This window comes from Saccopteryx bilineata, chromosome 1, assembly GCF_036850765.1.
Source record: "Saccopteryx bilineata isolate mSacBil1 chromosome 1, mSacBil1_pri_phased_curated, whole genome shotgun sequence".
NCBI lineage: Eukaryota > Metazoa > Chordata > Mammalia > Chiroptera > Emballonuridae > Saccopteryx > Saccopteryx bilineata.
In genome coordinates this window covers 195842583-195867472 of record NC_089490.1, presented here as the reverse complement: position 1 = coordinate 195867472, position 24890 = coordinate 195842583, and the positions used below count along the sequence as shown (strand labels likewise).

At 40.0% G+C, this 24890-nt stretch overlaps 1 protein-coding gene across 1 annotated transcript in view; it reads left to right on the top strand.

Moving 5' to 3' along the window:
• Positions 1–7439: 7439 nt before the first annotated feature.
• The window catches only part of PCDH10 (protocadherin 10), a 42172-nt gene continuing 24721 nt past the window's right edge, over positions 7440–24890 (top strand). The window contains exons 1-4 of the mRNA XM_066233185.1: positions 7440–10861; positions 12397–12455; positions 13002–13108; positions 21297–21602. Of these exons, the coding sequence (XP_066089282.1) occupies positions 8249–10861; positions 12397–12455; positions 13002–13108; positions 21297–21602 (3085 nt within the window). The 5' untranslated portion in view covers positions 7440–8248. The remainder of the gene's footprint in view (positions 10862–12396; positions 12456–13001; positions 13109–21296; positions 21603–24890) is intronic.

The window sequence follows — 24890 nt, the reverse complement described above, 5'->3', positions numbered from 1 at the left end:
CACTGTAGGGCCCACATTACCCATACTCTGAATTAATGGGTACACTGTACTGCTAAAAGAAATATGATGTTTTCTTTCTGTCAGTACTTTTTACCAAAATAAAAATACATATTTTACTTACATAGGTAGAAGATTTCATAATCATCTTCCTTTGATTATTTTTTTGCATATTTAAAATTATTTTTATGTTGTTTCTTTCCATTTTCTCCAGGTACAAGATTGTCAAATAAATTAAATAGTTTAATTTTCACAGAAGTTTCAAATGAAACAATCTTCTCTAAGCAACACTGAAGAAATTAACATAAAGTAGTAGTTGAAATATTGTTTAACAAAACACAACTTCCTCTTTAAAGCCCAGTTCAGAAATATTTACAAAACAAACACTAATAGTTGCACTGTCTAAAATGGGTACACTTGTTTTATTTCTAGCTTTTAACCTCTGATGAATTAAGTGATCAAGGCAATACTTCTGAGACCACTAATCAACATGGTGTTTTCATGAACAGAAGAAGCATAGCTGCCTTCCTTAGGCAGCTATGTTTTATCCATTGTTTTATCCATTTTCATTTTCAGTCATTAAAATCTATAGTTGCTGCCTTGGCCAGTTAGTTAAAATGGCTCAGTTGGTTAGAGCGTTGTCCTGAAACACCAAGGTTGTGGGTTCAATGCCCCCACCAGAGCATATACAGAAAGCAAGCTATGACTGCACAACTAAGTGTAACAACAGATGAGTGCTTTCTCCCTCTCTCCTTCTCCTCTTTATCTCTCTAAAATCAATCAATAAAAATAACTATCATTGAAAATATATCTATGATTGCCATGTCAGTCATTTTGCTTAAGAAAAACATACATAGCTGTTTATCATTTCACTCACTTTCAAGAAAACAAATTCAAGCTTTGGTTTCCTGGCAAAACCTCAAAAACAAAATATAACAAACAAAAACCCCCTCATGGCCTGACCAGGTGGTGGCGCAGTGGATAGAGTGTCAGACAGGGATGCGGAAGACCCAGGTTCAAGACCCCAAGGTCACCAGCTTGAGCGCAGGCTCATCTGGTTTAAGCAAAAGCTCACCAGCTTGGACCCAAGGTCACTGGCTCGAGCAAGGGTTACTCGGTTTGCTGAAGGTCCAAGGTCAAGGCACATATGAGAAAGCAATCAATGAACAACTAAGGTGTCGCAACGAAAAACTACTGATTAATGCTTCTCATCTCTCTCAGTTCCTGTCTGTCTATCCCTCTCTCTGACTCCCTCTCTCTGTCTCTGTTAAAAAACAAAACAAAACAAAAAAACCCCTCAAATATCTTTATGAAATCCTCCATGGCTCACCTCAATGATGTTTTGACCATGATAGCCATTTTGACTAGTATAAAATCAAACTCTTGTCAGTATATAAATTAGATGAACACTATCTCTAAATTAACTCATTTCTTGTTGTTGTTTTACCTCCTAAGTATATCCATTTAAATATCTAACAATGTTTAATTCAGTTAAACATCATAGTGTAGTAAAAGGATCCTCGACATGAGCATCAAAAGGTCTGGATTTGAATTCTGTATTAATTTAGTGAGTTATTTAAATTCTGAACAATCTTATTATCCTTATCTATAATGTTGGGATGATAATACCTATAAATATAGGGGGGAAATATTATAACTTATATAAAAATGCTTGGTGCACACTGTTTAAAGAAACATTAGCACTTTTACCTACAAAGCCAAACAAGATATTTCAATAAAATAAAGCATTTTACAGTATAATACTGTCAAGTCAATTTAAATAATGCATCGTGAAAATCAAAGGTCTTATACAAAGAGTTAAATCAACAAGACAGTTAAACTTAAAGAACTTTTTTCATTGAAGTGACTATTTAATTATTCTGTTTACTATTGTAATTCTAATGTAATTCTCAAGCTATGTTTGATATTCTTTCCATGGTTTATCTCTAATGACATTTTCAAACTCTTCAGAAAATAATGCTATGGTTTGTAACCCTGATCATAATGTGGGTAATCTCATTTTATCTTTATAAAGTTAAGGGGCTTCCCCTTAAGAATACAATTAGTACTTGCCAGACAAACACTAGTATTATGCTGACTGTATACCAGTCAAGTAAGAAACAAATCCACTGGAGATGAAAAAAAGAGAGTTTTAAATACCTTTTCTCTTATTCACACAAATTTAATCAGGGCTTACAATTCAGTTTTGAAATTGTTCTACATTGACCTTAATGTTTAAAACTTCATTTCTACCTCATCAGTAAATTTTACACACCATCCCTGTTAGCAAAGCAACTGGCTTTTTAAAATGTAATGTCTTGTAGTTCTTTTTTAAAATCCTAATCACATCATTGATTTCAGTAATCTTTCAGTGAGAGTGATCATCAATGCTGTCAAAAGCAGCTGAGATTCAATATTTTTTCTTTTTTTAATTTTATAAACCTGGATAATTAAGATTAAGCCTAATAATGTGGCTCTAGAGGCTTCTGAGTAACTGTAGAAGTTTCCTGTTGTTGAATATTAATACAGCAAAGACACTGTCTTCACTTAAAATTCTACACAAACTCCAAAATACTTATACAAGCCACAAATGGTTAAATAAAATAGCTAGATGTATTCACTCATCATAATACAGAGGTAACAAATTTTTTCAGAATCTAAAATAACCATAGAAACGTTTACCTGATCAATTTGTCTTCAAATATCTAACAGCCATAAGACATATTTTGTCTACAAAGGCCAAAAAATCTAAGGCTATGATCATTTTACTAACTAAGGTGTATCTTTAACACACTAAGGAACTGAACAATGTTCTGAGAGAAACACAATGAAACAAATATGAAAGGGATAGAAACATTTTGGAGAAATCAGATTTTTCAATATCCAAAGCAATGAAAGTAAAAGGTAAGATGAGGTAATGCATTTTGATTTACAGAAAAAGAGGTCACGATGTAATAAAAATTGTCATTCTAAATCAGATCCACTTATTTATGAAGGAAGGTGTGGAACGAAACATAAATCTTAAAACTACTTATCACTAAAAGATACAAAATGTGAAGGAGGTAACAAGAATGTTAGTATGCTCAATGTTCATCATACCACCTACCCATACTCAGGAAAAAAAATATATTTGAAAGTAGTATGAAACATCATTGCCTAATTCAAAAAAATTCCTGGGCCTCTTATTGATCAATATCTCTTATAGAAAGGATGAGAGTATAGCAGCTGAACTGAAACAGTACTATTAGAAAATGATACCATGAGCATTAGGATGTATAATTCATGTTGCTTTCATTTGCTCAGACCATTGTAAAAATCCATAAATCATTTTCTTGTTCATGTATTCCTTAAGTGCAATCTGTCATTTTGCATTAGAGAGCTGCTTCAGCTCATCAGTGCTTTTAATTCACTGTTTAGAGTTTAACAAAACGCTGGCCCTGTCTGATTACTTGGAAAGACACTGAAATGTGAAGCCACACCAATGTTAACTAGGTAAAACAGAAGAGAACATTTCTACTTTGAATAACAAATCAAGCTTAGTGGAATATTTAGGATTCTCAGTCCCTAAAAACATGGATTGGTTTGTTCTCTGTTGGGTTCAAAGCATAAGAACAAGTAACTAAAGACTTACCTGAATGTTTATAACAGCATAGACTATCCCCCCCACACTCCCGCCCCCCAAGAATCTCTAGCCAACATTCACTCTTCACTGTGGATGAACAAAAGCTAACAGGATATCTGTGGCACTGGCTCCAAAACCTTGCCTTCCTGCCTCTTAAGTTAGGTTACACTGCTACAAATAAACCTATTGCACGGTTACCCTAAAGAGATGCAATGCAGTTCAGACCCCTTGAGTGTGCTCTCTGCACTCTCCTTGAAAATGACAAGCGCCCCCAGCAATCTAGCTCAAAAGCTCCTTATTCACAATTTTAAATTTTTTGTCTTCCATTTCTCTAAAAAAATAAAAAATAAAAAGTCTTCTCCCAAAGCTCTGGGTACACTGTAATAATAAGAGGATTTGGAAACAAATTGCTTTTAAGTCAAGTTAAATCACTGCAAACACTCATTTATCCAAAACACTGGTTCACAAATGTGTCTCCCTCCCACCTTATCCAGAAAAGAGTAGGGAAGAAAGCAACCCGGTTACCTAGTTTTAGAGTTTGTAACTAGGAGTCTAGAACGCATTTGTGGGATCCTTAGCGCCCCCTTATTTCTGCTGCACTTGGAGCTTAACAGAAGAGAGGAACATTCATTACCATTTGCATACACCAATCAAGACTTTTACGAACATGGATTGTTATAACCACTCTCCCCTTTGGTCTCCGTATGTAATTTGCTTTGGCCCAGATGGTTGTCGCTCCTGGAGGGGACAGGGGTTTGAGGGCGGTAGGGTCGCGTTCGCTAAGGATCGCTTCTCCCTCCGTGTTCCAGGGATGGGCTGTCCAGCGACACGGTATTATGTAATCCCCTGCATTCCAAAGAGGTCGTCAGCCCACCACTAAATTCTGGGTCCCCCAAAGGGATAGTGAAAAAGGAAAAGGGAAGGGAGAAAATCTGCTTGATTGACAAACACAGCAAGGAAGAAAATAAACCAGCAACATTTAAAAGAGATTTTTAAAGAGCAAATTTAAAGTGTTGTTTTGTTATGCGGGTGACAGGGTAGGGCTGTTTAATGGTTTCAAGTTTAGGAGGCAAGAAGGCTATTGATGCCACTATCTGCATCATGGTCTTGCAATTGTCCTTGGGTGGGATTACCTAGAGGGAGGAGGGCGGCCCCGGCAGAAGACCTCGTCGTCACCTCGCTGGTTCCGGGGAGCCTCCAATACTACAGAGAAGCAAGACCTTTGGAGGACCCCGGCTGGCGTTGCCCGCGCGGACACAGGCCTCTGTAACCTAAAAAATCCTGCAGAGCCCCCAACGGGGGAGCCCTGCCGAGCGAGAGCTGCTAGCAAATTTCTCCGGCTTGCTTTGTGCTGATTTTGCCGCTAGGAGACGCTTGTAACCCACGTTTGCAGAGAGAGTCCCTCTTCAAACACAACTGCTTAAAAAAAAAAAAGGCAGCTCAAGCGTTACAGTGGATGTAGTGATTATTTACAGGCAAATCTGGCCATCTCTCCCACGTCCTCATCTCCACCTCTGGAAGCTCTCTGGCTGTCAGAGAACGCCCCAAGTCTGCTCAAACTTCAGCTGCATTTTGAGAACACAAACCTCTCCCCCAATTTCTGGATCTGCATTGTCATTCAGCCGCATGGCTCTCACACGCAAACATTTACGCACACACGCGCGCGCGCGCGCACACACACACACAAATGTTTCCGTACGTACAAATGAAAACATTAGAAAATTACCGTCCTTTCAAAAAATGCTCCAGGATTCTGATGAGTCAGCTTGAAGAGCTCCAAACATGTCGTTTCAATCCTGCAGATTTAAAGAAAACGAAGGGGGGAGGGGTGAAAGTACAGATGCAGTGCCGTATTAACATTCAGATAAACTAGAATCTCCTTTTCATTGATCCACAGGTTCTTTTATAAAGTGCCGCTTCGCTCTCAGTCTCAAGACGTGACGCTAAAATCATTTTAACTGCAGCGGTTTTCGCTTGGCTTTGGCCAGTCATCAATTTACTGCAGCTGGAAACGGATTAGCCATTTTTGTTGGCATTTTTTCCTTCTAAACGCTCAAAGGCAGGACCCATCACCATGAAAGAGCCGGGGGCGGGCAGGGCAGTAGGTACGCACTCGCGGGACTGGCAGGGGCATGGCTCAGTCTGCAATCAAGCCCATAAACACTCGCCCTCCTTAATTCCCTGCCAAGAGGGAATGGCAACGTACCTTGGGGTCTGGGAAACGAATCCTTTTCCCGCAGGTTGTGGCGGTGTTACTCTGGGGTCATTCATTACAGGAAGCCTCAAGGGACTTCGTATGTGGTGGCTTAAGAACCAAACTGAACAGGGGCTGCTTCAGTGAATCAACAGCCCCCTGCCGCCCACTAATTAATATAAAACAATGTTTTACAAATCTTTTCTTGGAGAATTAACATGCAGTCTCTCTCTAGCATGGAAGAGTTCGCGCTATATTTTTTAACTTCACAGGAGCTGGTTGCGTGGACGCTATTCTTTGCCCCCGCGCCTGGCTAGTGGGCAGTCCGAGTTCTCCGAGCGTATCCTCCAGGACCAAAGGGTGGGAGTGGGAGGTCCGTCCGGACTCACACAGAGGGGGAACACGGCGGATGGCTGCGAGCACCCGGAATGTGTCAGAGCATTGGCGGACACACGCGGACGCGGACACACACACACACACACGCACGCACGCACACACGGGTCCTGCGTATTCACGGCCTGGGTCCACACCCCCGACCGAGTTCGCGGCCGCCCCGCTGTCCTCTTCCAGCGAGCGTGCAAGAATCTCTCGGCAAGAATCGGCGCCAGGGTCTAGCACCGGGGTGAGGGGCGGAGGAATCTCCAATTGTCAAAAAAAAAAAAAAAAAAAAAGGCAGGAAATAGCTGTGCGCGCGGCCGCCCTGCACTTAGCCCGGAGAGGCGCGGGGCTAGCGAAGCATCTTGCAACGCCCGGCGGTACTTGGTGCTGCGTGCTCGGTTGCTGATGCCACGAACCAAGCGGGCAGGAGGCGGGCGGGAGGCAGAGCTTAAAAAATCCTCAGCCCTTGCTCAAAGCGCTCACAGCTCAAACGAGGTCCCTAGGAGAATTAATCCATTTGGTGAGAATATTGTGGGTCTGCAATGTGGCCGGGAAGGGGTGCGTCTAAGGAGTTTGCACGTCTAGAGGAGCGGTCGACCCTGAGCCCGTGGCGTGAATCCCACCTCCGTCCCACACCCAACTGTTTCCCTCCGGTTCCACGCGGCCCCCGCAGACCGTCTCGCTCGGTTTGATCCAGGCCAGGTTATAGCAGGTTTTTAAAGGTCCTGCCAAAGCGCATTAATGAGGTAACCCTTGCCAATTCATGGCCACACTGCAACTTTTCCCCGTCCTGGGTGATTTATTTCCACGATCAGCAGCAAGGAAAATACCTTAAAGAGAAAAAGAATGTTAGCGTCATTGGAAACCCCGCTCCTGAGAGAGGAAACCTCTGCTGTTGTCGCTATGACGGTTTCGCAATTGCTGATGCAAACGGGGAACCTCTCTATTCCCTCTCCGTTACCTGCGGCTGGGGACCGGGAACTTTCCGCGGCAGAGTCCCCAGCAAGCGCCTCGGGACCTGCCGGGCGGTTCTCCCTCTCACACTCACACTCAACTGCGACCGCCGCCGCGCGGGTTCTATTCCCGCCCCGCCCGGCTGCCAGGTTACGCGCCTACTTGACGGCTCGTTCAACCAATTAGCAGTGTCTCGGTGGGAGGTGCTCCTCAGCGATTGGTTGGCAGAAGGAGGGCGCTGCGCAAAAACAGAGGAGCGTTGCGCTCTGAGCTCAGAAACTGCCAGCCTAGATCACAGGCTCTAAGGCTGAGGCAGAAGGAGGGAAGGACTGGAAGGAAGACAGACAGGTTAGAGGGAAAGAGACTTGGGAAGGAAACAGCAGAAAAGAAACTGCTCATCACACTTACAGCGAGTCAAATGATGGTGGAGATGACGGAGAGAAACAAGACTGTGAAAGCCAAAAAATACAAATAGAGCAAAAGAGAGAGGGATATGTCAAGAAGAACATCCATCCGGAGAAATGAAGAGAATGAAAGTTTTCTGCTGCAGAGCCGTTCTATGCTTTTCCGGCACAACATTCTCTCGCTGTTTTTAAGCCCTTTTGCATTTGCCCGCCGTTAACATTAAGAGGGATGTTCAGCGGTGCCGGCAGCATTTCCTCTTCCTTCTCCTCTTCCTCTTCATCATCATCTTCTTCCTTCTCCTTTCCCTCTTCCTCCTTTTGCCATCAGCAAGAAGACAAACCGAGGGCAGTCTTGAAATATCGAAATTTCCTCCTTGGGATTTGCCAGCGCCGCGTTGCGCCAAGACTGTTGGAATAAAGGACGCTGATTATTGTATTATTATTTTATTAATTGGTCAGTGGGAAGATTACAGATGAGGAAAGGGGACGCTAGTCACCCTTCCTGCGCTAAGATTGAAAAATGAAGCCCTAAAATAAAGCAAAAGGAGTAAGATTTTTTTCAAGGCCAAAAAGCCACAGGAGCCCCCCCCCCCCCCCATAGCGCACTTTTATTTGTATTTAATTTTCTTTTTCGTGGTGGCGGAGGAGGTGATTGGGTGGCTGACTGGCTGCGGGAAGCTGCTTCCTTTCCCTTTGGAGATGATTGTGCTATTATTCTTTGCCTTGCTCTGGATGGTAGAAGGAGTCTTTTCCCAGCTTCACTACTCGGTGCAGGAGGAGCAGGAACATGGCACTTTTGTGGGGAATATCGCTGAAGATCTGGGCTTGGACATTACAAAACTTTCGGCTCGCAGGTTTCAGACGGTGCCCAACTCGCGGACCCCATACTTGGACCTTAACCTAGAGACCGGGGTGCTGTACGTGAATGAGAAGATCGATCGCGAGCAAATCTGCAAGCAGAGCCCCTCCTGCGTCCTGCACCTGGAGGTATTCCTAGAGAACCCCTTGGAGCTGTTCCGGGTGGAGATCGAAGTGTTGGACATCAATGACAACCCCCCCTCCTTCCCAGAGCCGGACTTGACAGTGGAGATCTCTGAGAGCGCCACGCCTGGCACCCGCTTCCCCTTGGAGAGCGCATTCGACCCAGACGTGGGCACTAACTCTTTGCGCGACTACGAGATCACCCCCAACAGCTACTTCTCCCTGGACGTGCAGACCCAGGGGGATGGCAACCGATTTGCCGAGCTGGTGCTGGAGAAACCGCTGGACCGAGAGCAGCAAGCGGTGCACCGCTACGTGCTGACCGCTGTGGACGGAGGGGGAGGGGGAGGAGGAGGGGACGGAGGGGGAGGGGGCCTGCCCCCCCAGCAGCAGCGCACCGGCACGGCCCTGCTCACCATCCGAGTTCTAGACTCCAACGACAATGTACCCGCCTTTGACCAACCCGTCTACACTGTGTCCCTACCAGAGAACTCGCCGCCGGGCACGCTGGTGATCCAGCTCAATGCCACAGACCCAGACGAGGGCCAGAACGGCGAGGTCGTGTACTCCTTCAGCAGTCACATTTCGCCCCGGGCGCGGGAGCTCTTCGGACTGTCCCCGCGCACAGGCCGGCTGGAGGTGAGCGGCGAGCTGGACTATGAAGAGAGCCCGGTGTACCAAGTGTACGTACAAGCCAAGGACTTGGGCCCCAACGCCGTGCCGGCGCACTGCAAGGTGCTCGTGCGAGTGCTGGATGCTAACGACAACGCGCCCGAGATCAGCTTCAGCACCGTGAAGCAGGCGGTGAGCGAAGGCGCGGCGCCCGGCACGGTGGTGGCTCTCTTCAGCGTGACCGACCGCGACTCCGAGGAGAACGGGCAGGTGCAGTGCGAGCTGCTGGGCGATGTGCCGTTCCGCCTCAAGTCTTCCTTCAAGAATTACTATACCATAGTGACCGAGGCCCCCCTGGACCGAGAGGCGGGGGACTCCTACACTCTGACCGTGGTGGCTCGGGACCGGGGCGAGCCTGCGCTGTCCACCAGTAAATCGATCCAGGTGCAAGTGTCAGATGTGAATGACAACGCGCCGCGTTTCAACCAGCCAGTCTACGACGTGTATGTGACCGAGAACAACGTACCGGGCGCCTACATTTACGCTGTGAGCGCCACGGACCGCGACGAGGGCGCCAACGCCCAGCTAGCCTACTCGATCCTCGAGTGCCAGATCCAGGGCATGAGTGTCTTCACTTACGTGTCCATTAACTCTGAGAACGGCTACCTGTACGCCCTGCGCTCCTTCGACTATGAGCAGCTCAAGGACTTCAGCTTCCAGGTGGAAGCCCGGGACGCTGGCAGCCCCCAGGCGCTGGCTGGCAACGCCACGGTCAACATCCTCATCGTGGATCAGAACGACAACGCCCCTGCCATCGTGGCGCCCCTGCCGGGGCGCAATGGGACTCCGGCGCGCGAGGTGCTGCCCCGCTCGGCGGAGCCGGGTTACCTGCTCACCCGCGTGGCCGCGGTGGACGCAGACGACGGCGAGAACGCCCGGCTCACCTACACCATCGTGCGCGGCAACGAGATGAGTCTCTTCCGCATGGACTGGCGCACCGGGGAGCTCCGCACGGCGCGCCGGGTCCCGGCCAAGCGCGACCCCCAGCGGCCTTACGAGCTGGTGATCGAAGTGCGCGACCACGGGCAGCCGCCCCTGTCCTCCACCGCCACCCTGGTGGTGCAGCTGGTGGATGGCGCTGTCGAGCCCCAGGGCGGGGGCGGGGCAGGGGGGTCGGGAGAGCACCAGCGCCCCAGCCGCTCCGGCGGCGGGGAGACCTCGCTCGACCTCACCCTCATCCTCATCATCGCTCTAGGGTCGGTGTCCTTCATCTTCCTGCTGGCCATGATCGTGCTGGCCGTGCGCTGCCAGAAAGAGAAAAAGCTCAACATCTACACGTGTCTGGCCAGCGACTGCTGCCTCTGCTGCTGCTGCTGTGGCGGCGGGGGCTCGGCCTGCTGCGGCCGCCAAGCCCGGGCGCGCAAGAAGAAACTCAGCAAGTCGGACATCATGCTGGTGCAGAGCTCCAACGTGCCCAGCAACCCGGCCCAGGTGCCGGTGGAGGAGTCCGGGGGCTTCGGCTCGCACCACCACACCCAGAATTACTGCTACCAGGTCTGCTTGACTCCAGAGTCCGCCAAGACCGACCTGATGTTCCTTAAGCCCTGCAGCCCTTCTCGGAGTACGGACACTGAGCACAACCCCTGCGGGGCCATCGTCACCGGCTACACAGACCAGCAGCCCGACATCATCTCCAACGGAAGCATTTTGTCCAACGAGGTAAGGCTGAAGCGAAAGGACCACCATCTCTCATCTCCTCCATCCGAGAGCCTCCTCTAGCCCGGCCCTTGTTATCTCTGGTGCACTGTGTATTTATTTTTAGGATATTAGCTGATTTGTATCTTTGTGGGGGAAGGGGTCCCACCGTATTCGACCCCTTTGTGTGTAAACTAAACTTCGTGTTGTCCCTAATTTTCTGCGCTCCACCCCTCCACGTCTATTTTCATCTCCTCCCCTTGGTGCTCTACCACCCCGGACCTTCCTTATTCTCTCTGGCGTCTTTGCTCTAAAATTCTAACATCCTCTCAGTCGTTTCCCTTCTCAGACATCTGGGAGTGAATGGGGCCAGTGGGCGGGGACAGAGGGAAATGGGGTGGAGGAACTTGCTGGCACTGGCAAAGGTCTCTTTCTCTTTGCGTTTGTTGCAGGCATTAACCAAGTTCATTGTTTTTCCCTGTTTATCGATGTAAAAGTAAGCTATAGACTGTTTAACTTTGCACAGTTGTCTAAACTCGAATGCATGTTGTAGTGAATGAGTTATCAGATTCTTGTCCTCTGAACTTGGGTTGCAGAAAAGCCTTCAGTTCTGTTCCAGACAGCGTTTACAGACGCTCTTGAAGCCCAAGGCAACACACAGTGTGAATCTGAATGAAGTTGCTTTGGCACAAACCCCTGTAACCATAAACTAAACGGAAGGCTTAAAAAGCTGTTGTCTTAAATATATATATTTTAGCTAATAATCACCTTCTTGCTACTGTTTTTGATAAATCACTGCTATTGCCTTTCTTCATCAAAGAATTTGGATAGTCAATTCTGATTTCTGCTTAAAAGATGGAGAAGTGGCAAAGTTTGAAGGAGGGAGGGAGAGGGAGACAAGAGTTGATTTGTGTAAAAGAAAGTTTGGACTCGAAGAGGTGTGTTGGTGGAGGAGCCAGAGGGCCTTCGGAAGGGGAAAGATTTTGGCGGGAGGGAGGGTTATGAACCCCTTTCTTGATAGGTTATTTTATTTATCTGAGCCTTAGATACCATTAATTGACTTTCATGAATACTTGTACAGCTCATTTGTATCTTAAGCACATTTTGAAAATAAACAACAAAATAATTCCATAAAATATCCAAACTTTTTGCTTATTGAGCGTGCTGTTTTTTTGTGTGTGTGTCAACCAGTATACATCTAAACACTTTTCAGGCATTGAAAGAAAGACTGCAAAGTATAACTAGGTTGACTCCATTAGAGACAACAGTAATGAGGCCCAGCGCTGAGGTCACTTACATTCTCTCTTTAAACACACCCACACGATGAAAATTGGCCTTTCATTTCTGCATTTTTTTTAACCTTTACTGAACATCTAGACTGAAGTGTCTTTAAGTATTGTATCTCCCTGCCCTTACCGGGCAAATGGGCTGAGGTCTTGGGACAAAGTAGAAATTCATAAAAATGTACACAATCAAGCTAGAATTAGTTCCTAACCTCAAAAACAGACTAATAGTTAAACCCTTAGCATTCAAATACTCTTGATTTATTTTTTTTCTAGACTAAACACCAGAGAGCAGAGCTCAGCTATCTAGTTGACAGACCTCGCCGAGTTAACAGGTATGGACTCTTCTACTTCCCCTCCATCTTGGTTGGTGTATGGCCGATCAACTACCTATTATAAGTAGGAATTAGGTATATTATTCAACATTAAAATATAAAACATATAAAGTATTTCCAATTAGGGCAGGAAATAAATGCTAATTAAGTTGTTTTTCCTAGATAATACATTAAAATATGGGTATAATTTATATGTAAGTTATTAATATATTTGAATATTTGTCAGCTTTCACTCCTACACTCTTTCTGATATTCTTCCTAACTCTTCTGGGTATATGTATACATTTGGTACATAAAAATGATATGGCCATGACCTTAGTTCCAATCATAGAATATTGCCTAAACCTTACGTGATTTAAAGGATTTAAACTGATTGTTAATGCTCAGTTTTAAAAAGTTAGTCTTAAGTTTATGAAAAGATTTTTACAGAAATAAAGCCATCTATGAGTCTGCAGCGCCACTGGTGACCATGTGGTGGCAGAAGAATGTTTTCTGTGTTATTTCACCTTTTTGATTCTAATATATTCACATTTTTTGTACTTTTAGTTCTGCATTCCAGGAAGCCGACATAGTAAGCTCTAAGGACAGTGGTCACGGAGACAGTGAACAGGGAGATAGTGATCACGATGCCACCAACCGTGGCCAGTCAGCTGGTAAGTGTGATCAAAGGGCAATCTAAATGCTGACTTTTATAATTTTTTACTACAAAATAAATCTAGGAAGGATGATGTCTTAGGTAATATTTTGTAAATTTAATGTTGGTACATCTGCATAAAAAGATAGTATCATCCTATGTTGATAATTGTATACCCAAAGAGGATTATAAAAAGTCAATGTTCCTTTGGAGAGTTACAGTTAGAAATTTATTGTGGCATATGTTGGAATATGAAATATTTCTTCCTCATGTAATTTGCTTTAATGGAATTATATTGCATGCAAAAAGCCATAGATCTCTCACCTGGGCCAGTCCTCAGTCTTCAGTCAGTTAGGGTATTTTGAGACTTGTTTGTGGATGAGGTAACTGAAGCTGAATGAAATTGATTGACCTGTACAAGGTCACAAGAGGCTAAGTGGATGACTGGTAATGAAAACCCAAATTTCTTGTTTTCAATACAGAGCAGTTTGCATGCCACCAAGGAATGAATGAGAGACCAACTGATAATTAAAAGTCACAGGAGGTTGAAAGCAGGATTTACAATTCTGGGTTCTTGGGCTTCAGGACCTTAGTAAACATTTGATAGTGTGTATTTTCTGAAGTGTTCTAGGTTTTCTCATATTTTTCAACAGGGTTGACCAAAAGTTGGACTCAGTGTATATTCTATATTCATATGTGGATTTAATGGTAGTCACTGATGGGGTTACAATAGGATACATAGACTTAAGTTTTATTTTACTTTATATATTTTGCTTTAATCTTTCTATATAAATTTAACCTTTACATTTTATAGGACCCTGATAACTCTAATTGCTAATGTGTAAAGAAAACACTTAAGAGACATTAAAAAAATGTACTTTAAAATAGTGAAGATAATTTGATAAAATTTGGGGGTGTTTTTTTTTTTTTGTTTCTTTCATTTATACTTCAACTAAAAGGGCGCTTGTTGATTTTTTCCCTTTCTGATTATTTTTTGTGTTTATCTGACATATAAGAAAATGGAAAGGAAAGCCAATTTTTGTAACTTCCAAAACTGTCCATCATTGAATCACCTCTGGGTTTACCTCCTTTCACTTGCAGTTTGAGCGTTATTTTGGTTAATGTCAGAAGCTTGGAGTAATGGGGTCCTCGTTTTCAAGGTAACGTTGGTCCTCGAGAGCACCCATTCCTCAACACGCCTGGTGGAGCCCTGAGTGGTGCTGAGGCAGTGTGTCAAAGGGCATACACGCCCATGGTCGCCTGGCGGCAGTGGCTGCGCAAGTCTAAGACTGGGCGAATGTGTGCTGTGTCTGAGGCTGCCTGAGCCTTGGGAAACTCAGGCAGGAGGAGGGGTACAGGCTGCTCAAGGCTCTCTTTATATTGCTGCAAGTCATTAATATGCAGACCTAATGAGACCTGAGAACTGCCAAGAATCCCCGGAGGTCCCTGCCCCTTGCAGGCCTTCACGCTAAGTGAACAGAGCATCTATTTAGTGTCTGAGAACCTGACAACAAACCAGATCTTGCCAGAAGTTTATCGTTGAGTACAAAGTCCCTTTCATTTTGGCCCTAAATATGGCATATGATTTATTGTTATCTTTAAGAGCTGTACGTTTAGAATTGGGCACACCTATTCTTTTTCAGAGTTTCTAACTTCTAATAGCCTTTCAAAACTCTTAAACCCAAATCTTTAATATGAGCAACAAAGTATCTGCTGCATGCTTCCTGGGATACATCTGATTTCCGCCCCACTCCCCCGCTTTGTTTTTCTTTCTGTGGCACTCCCATCTCGAAGAACAGTTCAACTAGTTTAGCCCCTGAGCTATAATGAGCTATAATACCCAAAGAAAGAGAAACGAATAAACATCTGCAAAAACCGCTCAACTTGGAACACGGATGGGAATATATTCTTGCCCATGCGCTTTGCCGGTAGCTCTTTTATTTCCCAGGCACTGAAGAGTTGCCATTTGGGTAAGGTTTCTTTCAAATCATTTGAGATGTCAAAGCATTCAAAGGAAAATCAAAATGCTTAATTGTATTCTGAGAAAACATTTTTAAAATGTAAGGCAGTTTTTATAATTTATTATTATTATTTTTTACCAAAATGGCCATTTTCTTTCTATATTTACGTTTCTCAACATGTAAAAGTATTACAGAATTTACAATTCATTATCAGGTATAGGGGAGACACTACGTACTGGGCACAAGACTAGCTGTGTCAGAATTGGAATAGCACAGTCTTATTAAGAAGTAATCACATCTGTGTGTGCTGACCTTTAAGTAATTTTAATATGTCTAATTTTATTGCAAGAATGATTTTCAATGTTTTCTTTCTAAGTATAAAATATTAAGTACAGAGAATTAAAATGCATTGACAATGCTTTTTTCCACTCACACTGATGCTATTTACTGTTAAACCCACACCAAGTAGTTAGAATATTTTCTAAAACTTAAAACCCGTTTCTGGTAAATAAGTATATACATTTGTTTTATTTCTTTGAAAAGTCAGGTATTAATGACCTAACAATGTTGCAATGTTTAGGAAATATTCAAAGCGCATCTTATTTTCAGCTCTGGAATATGAAAACATTTTGTAACTATAAGCAAACCTCACGCAACTTGTTTTTAAGGGGAAATGGTTAGATTATCAAGAAAAAAATAACTCTGGGAAGATACAGATTCTGAATTCTCTCCTTCAGTTTGTAGCCCATTCCATATTGCATTTCATACACTATTTAACATGGTGCGTCACCTGTTTAAACCTCCTCACTTTTTCTGTATTCCCACTTTCTTGTTCTATGTCAACATGATTTATTTAGATCTGCCTTCTATTTATTCTTCTATGAATACTTTTCTTTTTTGTTCTTGCTCCCTACCCCCTGACTTGTCCCTTTTCTAAGCCAATTGCAGTCACCAATTTTGTTCATAGAAGGGCTTTAAATACGGAGGCAGCTGCAGAGAATCACATAAACTCTCCCAGTTTTCCACTGCACCTGTCTGGATCCATTTGTGAAATTCTTCGGCTTGCCCACTGCTCTGCAGCACTTTCTCCCTATAGCCTTGTCAAGGTGCTTTCCGTTGTTTTCAGTACACTGTTGATGTATTGGTTAGATATGGCAGAAGTCCAAGGAGATGTGGTAAATGCGTGCATAAATCATTACAAGCAGGAAAACTGATTAATCACAGCTTAAATAGCCAAAGAAAGACAACGTGGGTTTCAAAAGAAATGCATTTTCAATTTTGTTTATTATATCATTATATTAAAAGATAGGCTTGCTTTTCTCATTTAGAATCCTGAGATGACATTTTTTGTTGCATATTTTTTAACATTTTAATATTATTAAAGGTATATCTATGGAGATCTATTATGTTATAAGGAGTTTTTTTCACTTAAAATACAATGTGCATAACACTAGGATTAATTATAAATTTATTTGTAATAATTGTAGCTTCTTAAAAAATATATTGAAGAGGAGAACACTAATAACTGATTCTGTTAATATTACTTATTATAGTTTACCTCAAAATGTCAAATTGCCCTTCTTGGTAATCTTTTTTTTTTTTCAGTTATAAGGGAATTTAGCTTCTAAATTTATTTATTTATTAACTAATTATTATGAGATTGATAAATGATACATGGTCAAAAATTGGCTATATGTTTAAAAATAAAGTGATTTGAATTATCAATAAATTCAAACTAGTAGGTAAATTATATCATGAAACGTTTTGTCATTGAATAACTATAGCAATATCAACAAGAGAATCCTTGACTTACCATTCATATAAATTTCCTTTTGCAAACTCCAATAAGGATTCAGACACTGACAAAGTTTTTGGTTTATAAATAAATTGAATTTACATTATTGTTTGCAAAAGCTTACTGAGGTTTCTGGTAAAAATCTGGGCTACAACTTGATGTGGAGATATTTATAATTAGAAAACTATGTGACAAAATATTGGGCAAAGGTTAAGTATTTTGAAAATATAAGGAGGGAAACTTATGATAGATGTTTTGAATTTTCATGTTTGAATTATGTTGATAAATATTTTCATTCATATCACAGTCTCCTAAAAATTATAACAGTTTTTATGGTTATAATTAATATGTCTCTGTTTTCCAGTGGTATGTGGCTAAAAGAAACCTGGAAATTTTCTCAAAGAATTGTGCTGATTTTCTTTAAAATTAACTTATGTTTTTAAAAAAGGAAACTTTTTATGAAGGTTTGGTGCATGAGAAAAAAATGAACACATAGTTTTGTATTATTACATTCATCAGAAAACAGTACAAAGTTGAATAAAAATTTAATATTTTTAAAATTACAATTTGTTCTCAGTGGTAATATCACTGTCTATGACTATAAAGGACAAGTTACTTGCCAGTTACAAAAGACATATTTTAAAATTTGCCTAAATATATCTATGCATAACAGGCAGTCTATCACATCAGCTGTCATCCCTTATAGAACAAATTATTTCTGAGAAGTGTGGAAAATAAATAAACAAGTAGAAGATGAAATTGCAAGTAATATATATATATATATATATATATATAGAGAGAGAGAGAGAGAGAGAGAGAGAGAGAGAGAAAGAGAGAATTTTTAGAAACTATCATACCTTCAAAACTGAGGTTTGTTCTATATGTTTCTGCTGTACGGTAAGGGCATTTGAATGATGATCAAAAATATCAGGTTAAATTTATTTTTTTTATGAGTTCAATTTGAGCCATTAAAACATCCCATAGCAATGTGAATTTTATTTTGTCATTTTACTGTGTCACATGCTAAAAATTCCTGTTATTCCTGTGCATCATGACATCATATATCACAACAAAACTTAAATATACCTCTGCTTATTTGGTCACTAAAATGACATTTAATAGAGTTAGTGATAAATGAAAAAAATTAAAATAATGTTAGTTTTTCAATGGCTCCTTAAGATGAAGACCAGTAATGGGAAAATTTTATTTGGTTTTCCAACTATATATCTAAAAATTAAATGAAAATAATTCATTTCAATAAATGTTTTTGTTGCATATTTTAAATTTACTGCTGTACTACTTATGTTCCTTTAAAAAAGTTTCTGTGATATTTTCCTCATAAGAAATGTGTACGCTTGCTTTATCAGAAAAATCGGTAAAACATATTTATGTATAATTCATACCACCTTATCTCCTAGTTATATAAAGTTGTGTATTGTGACTATTGAAATTCCACTTTAAAAGGATTAATTCCTTTTACTAAGAACGTTATTGACAAGTGTTTCCTGTTTGTTTGGTTTTTATTCCTTCTGTCAAGTAACAGTGTTCCAAGAAAAACTTCATCTTATCTCACCACTTTTCTTCTTATGCACCTGTTATATTTTCTGTGCAGGTCCTCAACTCACAAGAACTTTATTACGTTATCTGGGGGAGATTTTAGTAATTAAAAGAGGCAGAACACTATATACTTCAAGAGAGAAAATGGGTACAATTGAATATAAACTGCACATAAAAACAACTTCTACTAAACGTACCTCCTAACATAATTAATCAGCATCTGTACAACATTGAGATACTAGTTTATTAAAATTTTTCTTTGTATCTCATATTCATAATTACTCACTTGAGTATAGGTCCTCAAAAAGATGTGAAATATTGTTAATAGTCTCGTGGTAGATATTTAAAATTATATTTCTCAGTCATGTGAGAAATAAAATGTATTGATTCTAAATTTTGCAATAAGTACCCCTCTTTATTAGGATCCAGTAAGGCCATTCTCTTAATATTTGAATAATTACATCAACTTCAAATTCAATATCTCTTGAATTTACTTTTAAAATAAATAACTACTAATAATAATTTTTCTCTCAACGATAGGTCCATCTATTTAAAACAGCCCCTCCCCCCATACACATTATAAATAGGGAGCATTTTTAGTATAATGCATCCAAATACAAATCTCTCTGGTTTTCTAACTTCTCCCTGGTATGTCAGTGTGTATCAGGGACACACTTTCCCCCCTCCACTTTTTCTCTCTACATAGACCTTGCCGAAAGAGGATAAAGAACTGACCTTCTCTGTTTTCTAAAGAAACACTGACATGTTTTACATGCGGGTCTGAGTCTGTACCTTATACCGGCTTCAGCTCACGTTTCTGTTCCTCAACACTTTACTGATCAGTAATTTATTTGCAGGCTTATGCATGACTACTGTCAATGAAATGTTATAATCGAAGTTAGACTTTCCATTACACCTAGTTTAAAATAAAAGTCATTATAAAGTAAGATTAACATATGATAAGAAGATTGGTGTTATTTCTTGAAACATAATTTACGTAATCAGTGGTTCTTAATCCATGGAGAACTTACATAATTACTAACTTAATATTGAAAAATTAGTCTGACCAGGAGGTGGCACAGTGGATAGAGTGTCGGACTGGGATGCGGAGGACCCAGGTTCGAGACCCCGAGGTCGCCAGCTTGAGCGTGGGCTCATCTGGTTTGAGCAAAAGCTCACCAGCTTGGACCCAAGATCACTGGCTCAAGCAAGGGGTTACTCGGTCTGCTGTAGCCCCCCAGTCAAGGCACATATGAGAAGGCAATCAATGAACAACTAAGGTGTCACAATGAAAAAGTAATGATGGATGCTTCTTATCTCTCTTCGTTCCTGTCTGTCTGTCCCTATCTATCCCTCTCTCTGACTCTCTCTGTCTCTGTATAAACAAAACAAAACAAAAACAATCCAGCCCATAAAAAAAAGAAGAAAAAAAAGAAAGAAATATTGAAAAATTATTCTCTTTATTTTATATATACAGATGTTAACAGATAAACAAGTAAATTGGTATGGGACAGGATATCATCAGGATTTAAAAAACTAAAACTTGTTCAAGAGTTTGAGTCACATAATATTTATGAAAAAAAACAATCAAGTGTGATCATTAAATAAATATTATTCTGCTGGTTAAACAAACAAGGAAAATCCCAAGCATACTAGGCATACACTCAAGTTTCTTACATACAGACCAATCCTACTTTGGTTATTTCAAACTGATGGTGTTGAAAACCATAATAAATGTGTTTAGAAAAACATTAAAATGCAATCTTGGTTTATGTACTTGTTTATCTACATTAGTGCTAATTATCAAAGTGACTATCAAGTAGTATTCTATAGTGCTCAAAATTGTTATGCTTTGTTTAAGAAACTGAACAAGCTTTCTTGAGCCATAAACTAATAATACATAATAGTCCTGTCAATCTACAGGAGACAATGAACCTTGAAGTTGACATTTGAAATCTTGATACAGCAAGTCCTCAATGTCATTGATAGGTTCTGTGAAATGACTTATAATAAACCAATTTTTCTATAGGCCAATTAATATAAACAAGAGTTAAGTTTTCATGACATCTTATCGGAATCATAACAAAGTGATGAAACATTATTCAAGGACCTGCTGTATTCTAGGATTAGTAAACAAAGTTTGTGTTGAGTAGGACCAGTGTTTTCCAATATAGAACAAGTAATAAGGTATTTGTCAATAGTATCTGCAGTTGCCTCACATTGCACTTGGTTACCTTGGTTTCACTAATTACAGTCATTTGTTCTGGATTTTTGTGAAGTGGTTAATGATTAGTAGTTTGCAGTAATATGGGCCTATCAGAGTGTCATTGAGAACTACCCTTTAGGAAGTCATTTTCTAGGACCCAAGGGAAGCATGTTCTTGGCCTCTTGTAAAATCTTATTTCAGTCTTGTTATTTACCAGTTTATCAATATGTATACCAGTTTTCTGTTGAGTTTCACTTTTTGTTTCATGTTCAGATTTCATAGTTTATATATCAACTTGAGTGCTTTGCATAGTTCTTCCAATTTTATGTCTAAGAAAAAAATATCAGAGATTTATGGATTATGAAAACTTCTCACTGGGGTTTTTTTCTGTTATGAACTTCACCAGAGATTCCTAAAAGTATTCATTGTTTTTCTACTCACCACTTCCAAATTATTTTAAAAATGTAGAGCCAGTATATTTTCCTCAATACCCTGAATTGTTTTTACATCTGTCTCAGAGGCCTCTTTCCCAAGTCTTATCCTTAACAAAATTATATGACGGGCTTTTTGGTCCCCGTCAGTTTAAGACAGGAAAATTGTGAAGATTCCAGCCATCACTCTCTGTGCTGCCCGCAGCCGACCATGTTGCTGAATCGTACTTCTGCTCTTCCCTCTTTCCTGCTCCCAGGGATGGATCTCTTCTCCAACTGCACCGAGGAATGTAAAGCCCTGGGCCACTCAGATCGGTGCTGGATGCCTTCTTTTGTCCCTTCTGATGGTCGCCAGGCGGCCGATTACCGCAGCAACCTGCACGTTCCTGGCATGGACTCTGTTCCAGACACTGAGGTATTTGAAACTCCAGAAGCCCAGCCTGCGGCAGAGCGGTCCTTCTCCACCTTTGGCAAAGAAAAAGCCCTTCACAGCACCCTGGAGAGGAAGGAGCTGGATGGACTGCTGTCTAATACACGAGCGCCTTACAAACCACCCTATTTGAGTAAGTATTATGCAAAAGGCTGCATCAAAGTGTTTCCTTTGAGGGATTAGAATTTAGCAAGTCACTCTTGGTAAAAAGGGAGTTGAGATTGTTTTCAGACACAAGGATGACAGTGACTCTTGGATGCAGGCAACAGTAGTTTTCCATACTTTAAGATGGAAAAATGAATAACATACTTAAAAGGAGGACAGCTTTCTGTCTCAGAACATGGTGGTTGACAACAATCAAAAACAATACTTTTCATGTTATTGAAAACATTTTTCAAATGCTCTTCATATTTCCTCTGAGTATTGCCATCTTCCTTACTTGATTTACATGTGTTTTGAAGGGCTTACTCAAGGTAGGAAAACATCTCTTAATTCTTGAGTCACTGAGAGATCTCATTTTCTTATTGATGCCAGCATTACTGCCTAATCACCCTTTTACCATAGTGACATCAAACATATTGAGCCTAATTCAGAAATCAGTGCAGCTACTTTGACCATTCAACATGGTTTAGTAATATGTTGGTATGGATTCAAGTTTGCTTCAAACCAGAGGAATATGTGATAAAAGCATATCAACACAGCAGTATTCTTCAACTTTGATCATTTCACTCATCTTTTTCCATTTTAGGACCATATTATCTGAGTGGGTTATTTTATACAACCACTGCGATAAATAAAAGTGCTTTGAGATTCTTTACAATGTATTTCCTTTGAGGACCTTAGTAATGAAATTATACCATTTATTGGCTGTTACATGGGCATCTTTTTGTTTTAGTTAATAGATATATGCTACTGACAATTTAATAATTTGATCAAACCACAGGAACTAATAGTTGATAAAGATGAAACTTAGAACAAGGCAAGCAAAAGATGCCTTTTATCTTGAATAGCAAATCCATCATACAGGATGTTTTCTTACTTTCATCGTCTAATGCAAAAAAAAAATCTTAAAACTGTAAGTTGGAAACAAAAGATGAGGTAGATTGCACATGTATTGTTCTTTTTATGACTTATGAAATGGGAGGAAAAAGGAAAAAATACTTAAAGGTAGAAGAACCCATATGTTAACTCTGATGAATATAAATGTGAAAGGCATGGCTTGAACTCACTGAGGACATGGCTACTACTGTGGCCTCTAATAATAGGAATAGACACATGTCATATGACTAAAGAGTGGATCTGCCATTGAGTGCATACATTGTGATGGCAACAATGATCAGAGATTGTATAATGAAGGATAATATTCAGCTTTCTGGATTATTCAGAACTGCCATCACACAAGCAGGATATAGTATGTTAGCATTTCAAAACCAAATAATTGTGCCTCCCTATAAATAATTGATACTTGTTTTGATTCACTTTTTAAAGTTGTAAAATATAATGAAAACACAAATACTTAAGGAAAGTATTGAAATGTCTAACCTAATGAAGATGTAATTTGAATGCTAACATCCTAAAGTTTAACTCACATATATCTACACACACACACTCATGATTTCAAGTAGCATAAAATCCAATATCAATAAATGTGATGCAGTCTTTGCCCTTCAAACTGAATTCTAGATTTTAAATTTTGTGATGAAAAAACAAGTTTTGCCAAGTTTTGAACAATATATTTTCACTTTACATTAAGAGTATACATAATAGAGATATAGTATCAATAATTTCAATACAAAAAATCGAAGAGCATGCGATTCCAAATAATTCAAATTTGTATTTATACATAAATACAAGTATTTACTGTTAGTATATATCATCTGATAAGTCTACATCAAATATAGTGAAAAAATCAATTCACCTTTTTTGCTATTAGTGAGCATGAATTTTGATGGTTTTCTTTACATATAGAAGTGAAAATTTAAATGTTTACGAATGTCTTTCTCTACTGACTGGTTTTTAAGTGTCACAGTAACAATTTTATAAATACAAATGTTAATGCTGCATATATTTTAATGAAAATTTCTCTAGTACCTAAGAATGTAGTGTTTTTATTTAGAAACCTGCTTTCAGGGATTATTAAATATGTTAGCAGTTATGTGTGTTGCTAGAAATCAAATAATGTGTCTATTATTCTATCAGGAAATATAGCTTTATTTGCATATTATCCAGATATGAATTAGAATAACTTAGTTTTTATTAGCAATTTATTTTTTCGGTTTTAGCCAGCTTATAAGCTTTAAATTTAAGGTTTAGGATGAATTTTGACCTGCATGAAAAATGAGTAGACATATGGCTATTTTAGTATTTTGTTTTAACTTACATTATCCTCAGTTCTTTGTATAATTTTGATCATGTCTGAATATTTTTTTAACACCCAGTGTTTAAAGTTATCGTAGAATCACACAATAATTTTTTAAATTACATCACGGCTCTGATTTAATAGGCACATTCACTGTTGTGGTTAATTTAAGAGTACAGACTCTAATCCCAACCCATTTCTGAACACTTTGCCCTCCCAATCCACATGGTGATCGTTGGGATTACTTGTATCATTTATCATTGGCAATAGAAATATCCTCATCTTCTAAATTAAAAAGCACATCCCTTATGTAATTAAGGAAGCTAATAATTGACACTAATTACTTGCTTTTAATCAGAATGCTTAAATAATTATCTCAGTAGCAGATTTTCTTTTACTAAACGTGCATTTAGTGTCATAATGAACATAATGTACATTTTGATGTCCTGAAAAGTAGCTATATATTTAGTTATTTTTATAAAGCTCTAAAAAAAAAAAGCCTAATGAGGCTACCACTGTCATTCATACAATAATGACAGGGAAATAGTGATACGCTTAATCATGCAAATGAGATCAATGTCAATACCTAAGAACTTTCCATTTCTATATCTCTGATTGCTAAGGTTACAATGAAAAATTGCAAGAAACCAATTTTTACACAAAAGTACGTGTATGCACATTTAAAAAAATGTACTTTGTGTTTTTAACAACATACCTAAATACAGACATGTTTCCTTTTTTAAAGGAAAAAATCCATGAAGAACATACATGATGCATTCAATGAAAAGAATTTTTTTCTCAATCAGGAGTAATTTTGAAACCACAGCTATTAATATTTGCCTTGTTAGTCGTAAGAACTTTGTGAACATGCTTTCTCTTGTTTTTGTTACAATATTGTCATTTGCTAATATTCCCATAAGGACCAAGGGGACACACTGAAAAATTGAGGAAAAAAATTTAAACATGTAAAATATGTTCATCATAAAATAAAATCAGCACAGAGTTTAGATATATCTTAAAATGTTAATGAATTTTAGTATAACCTCATCTTTAATTTTTATG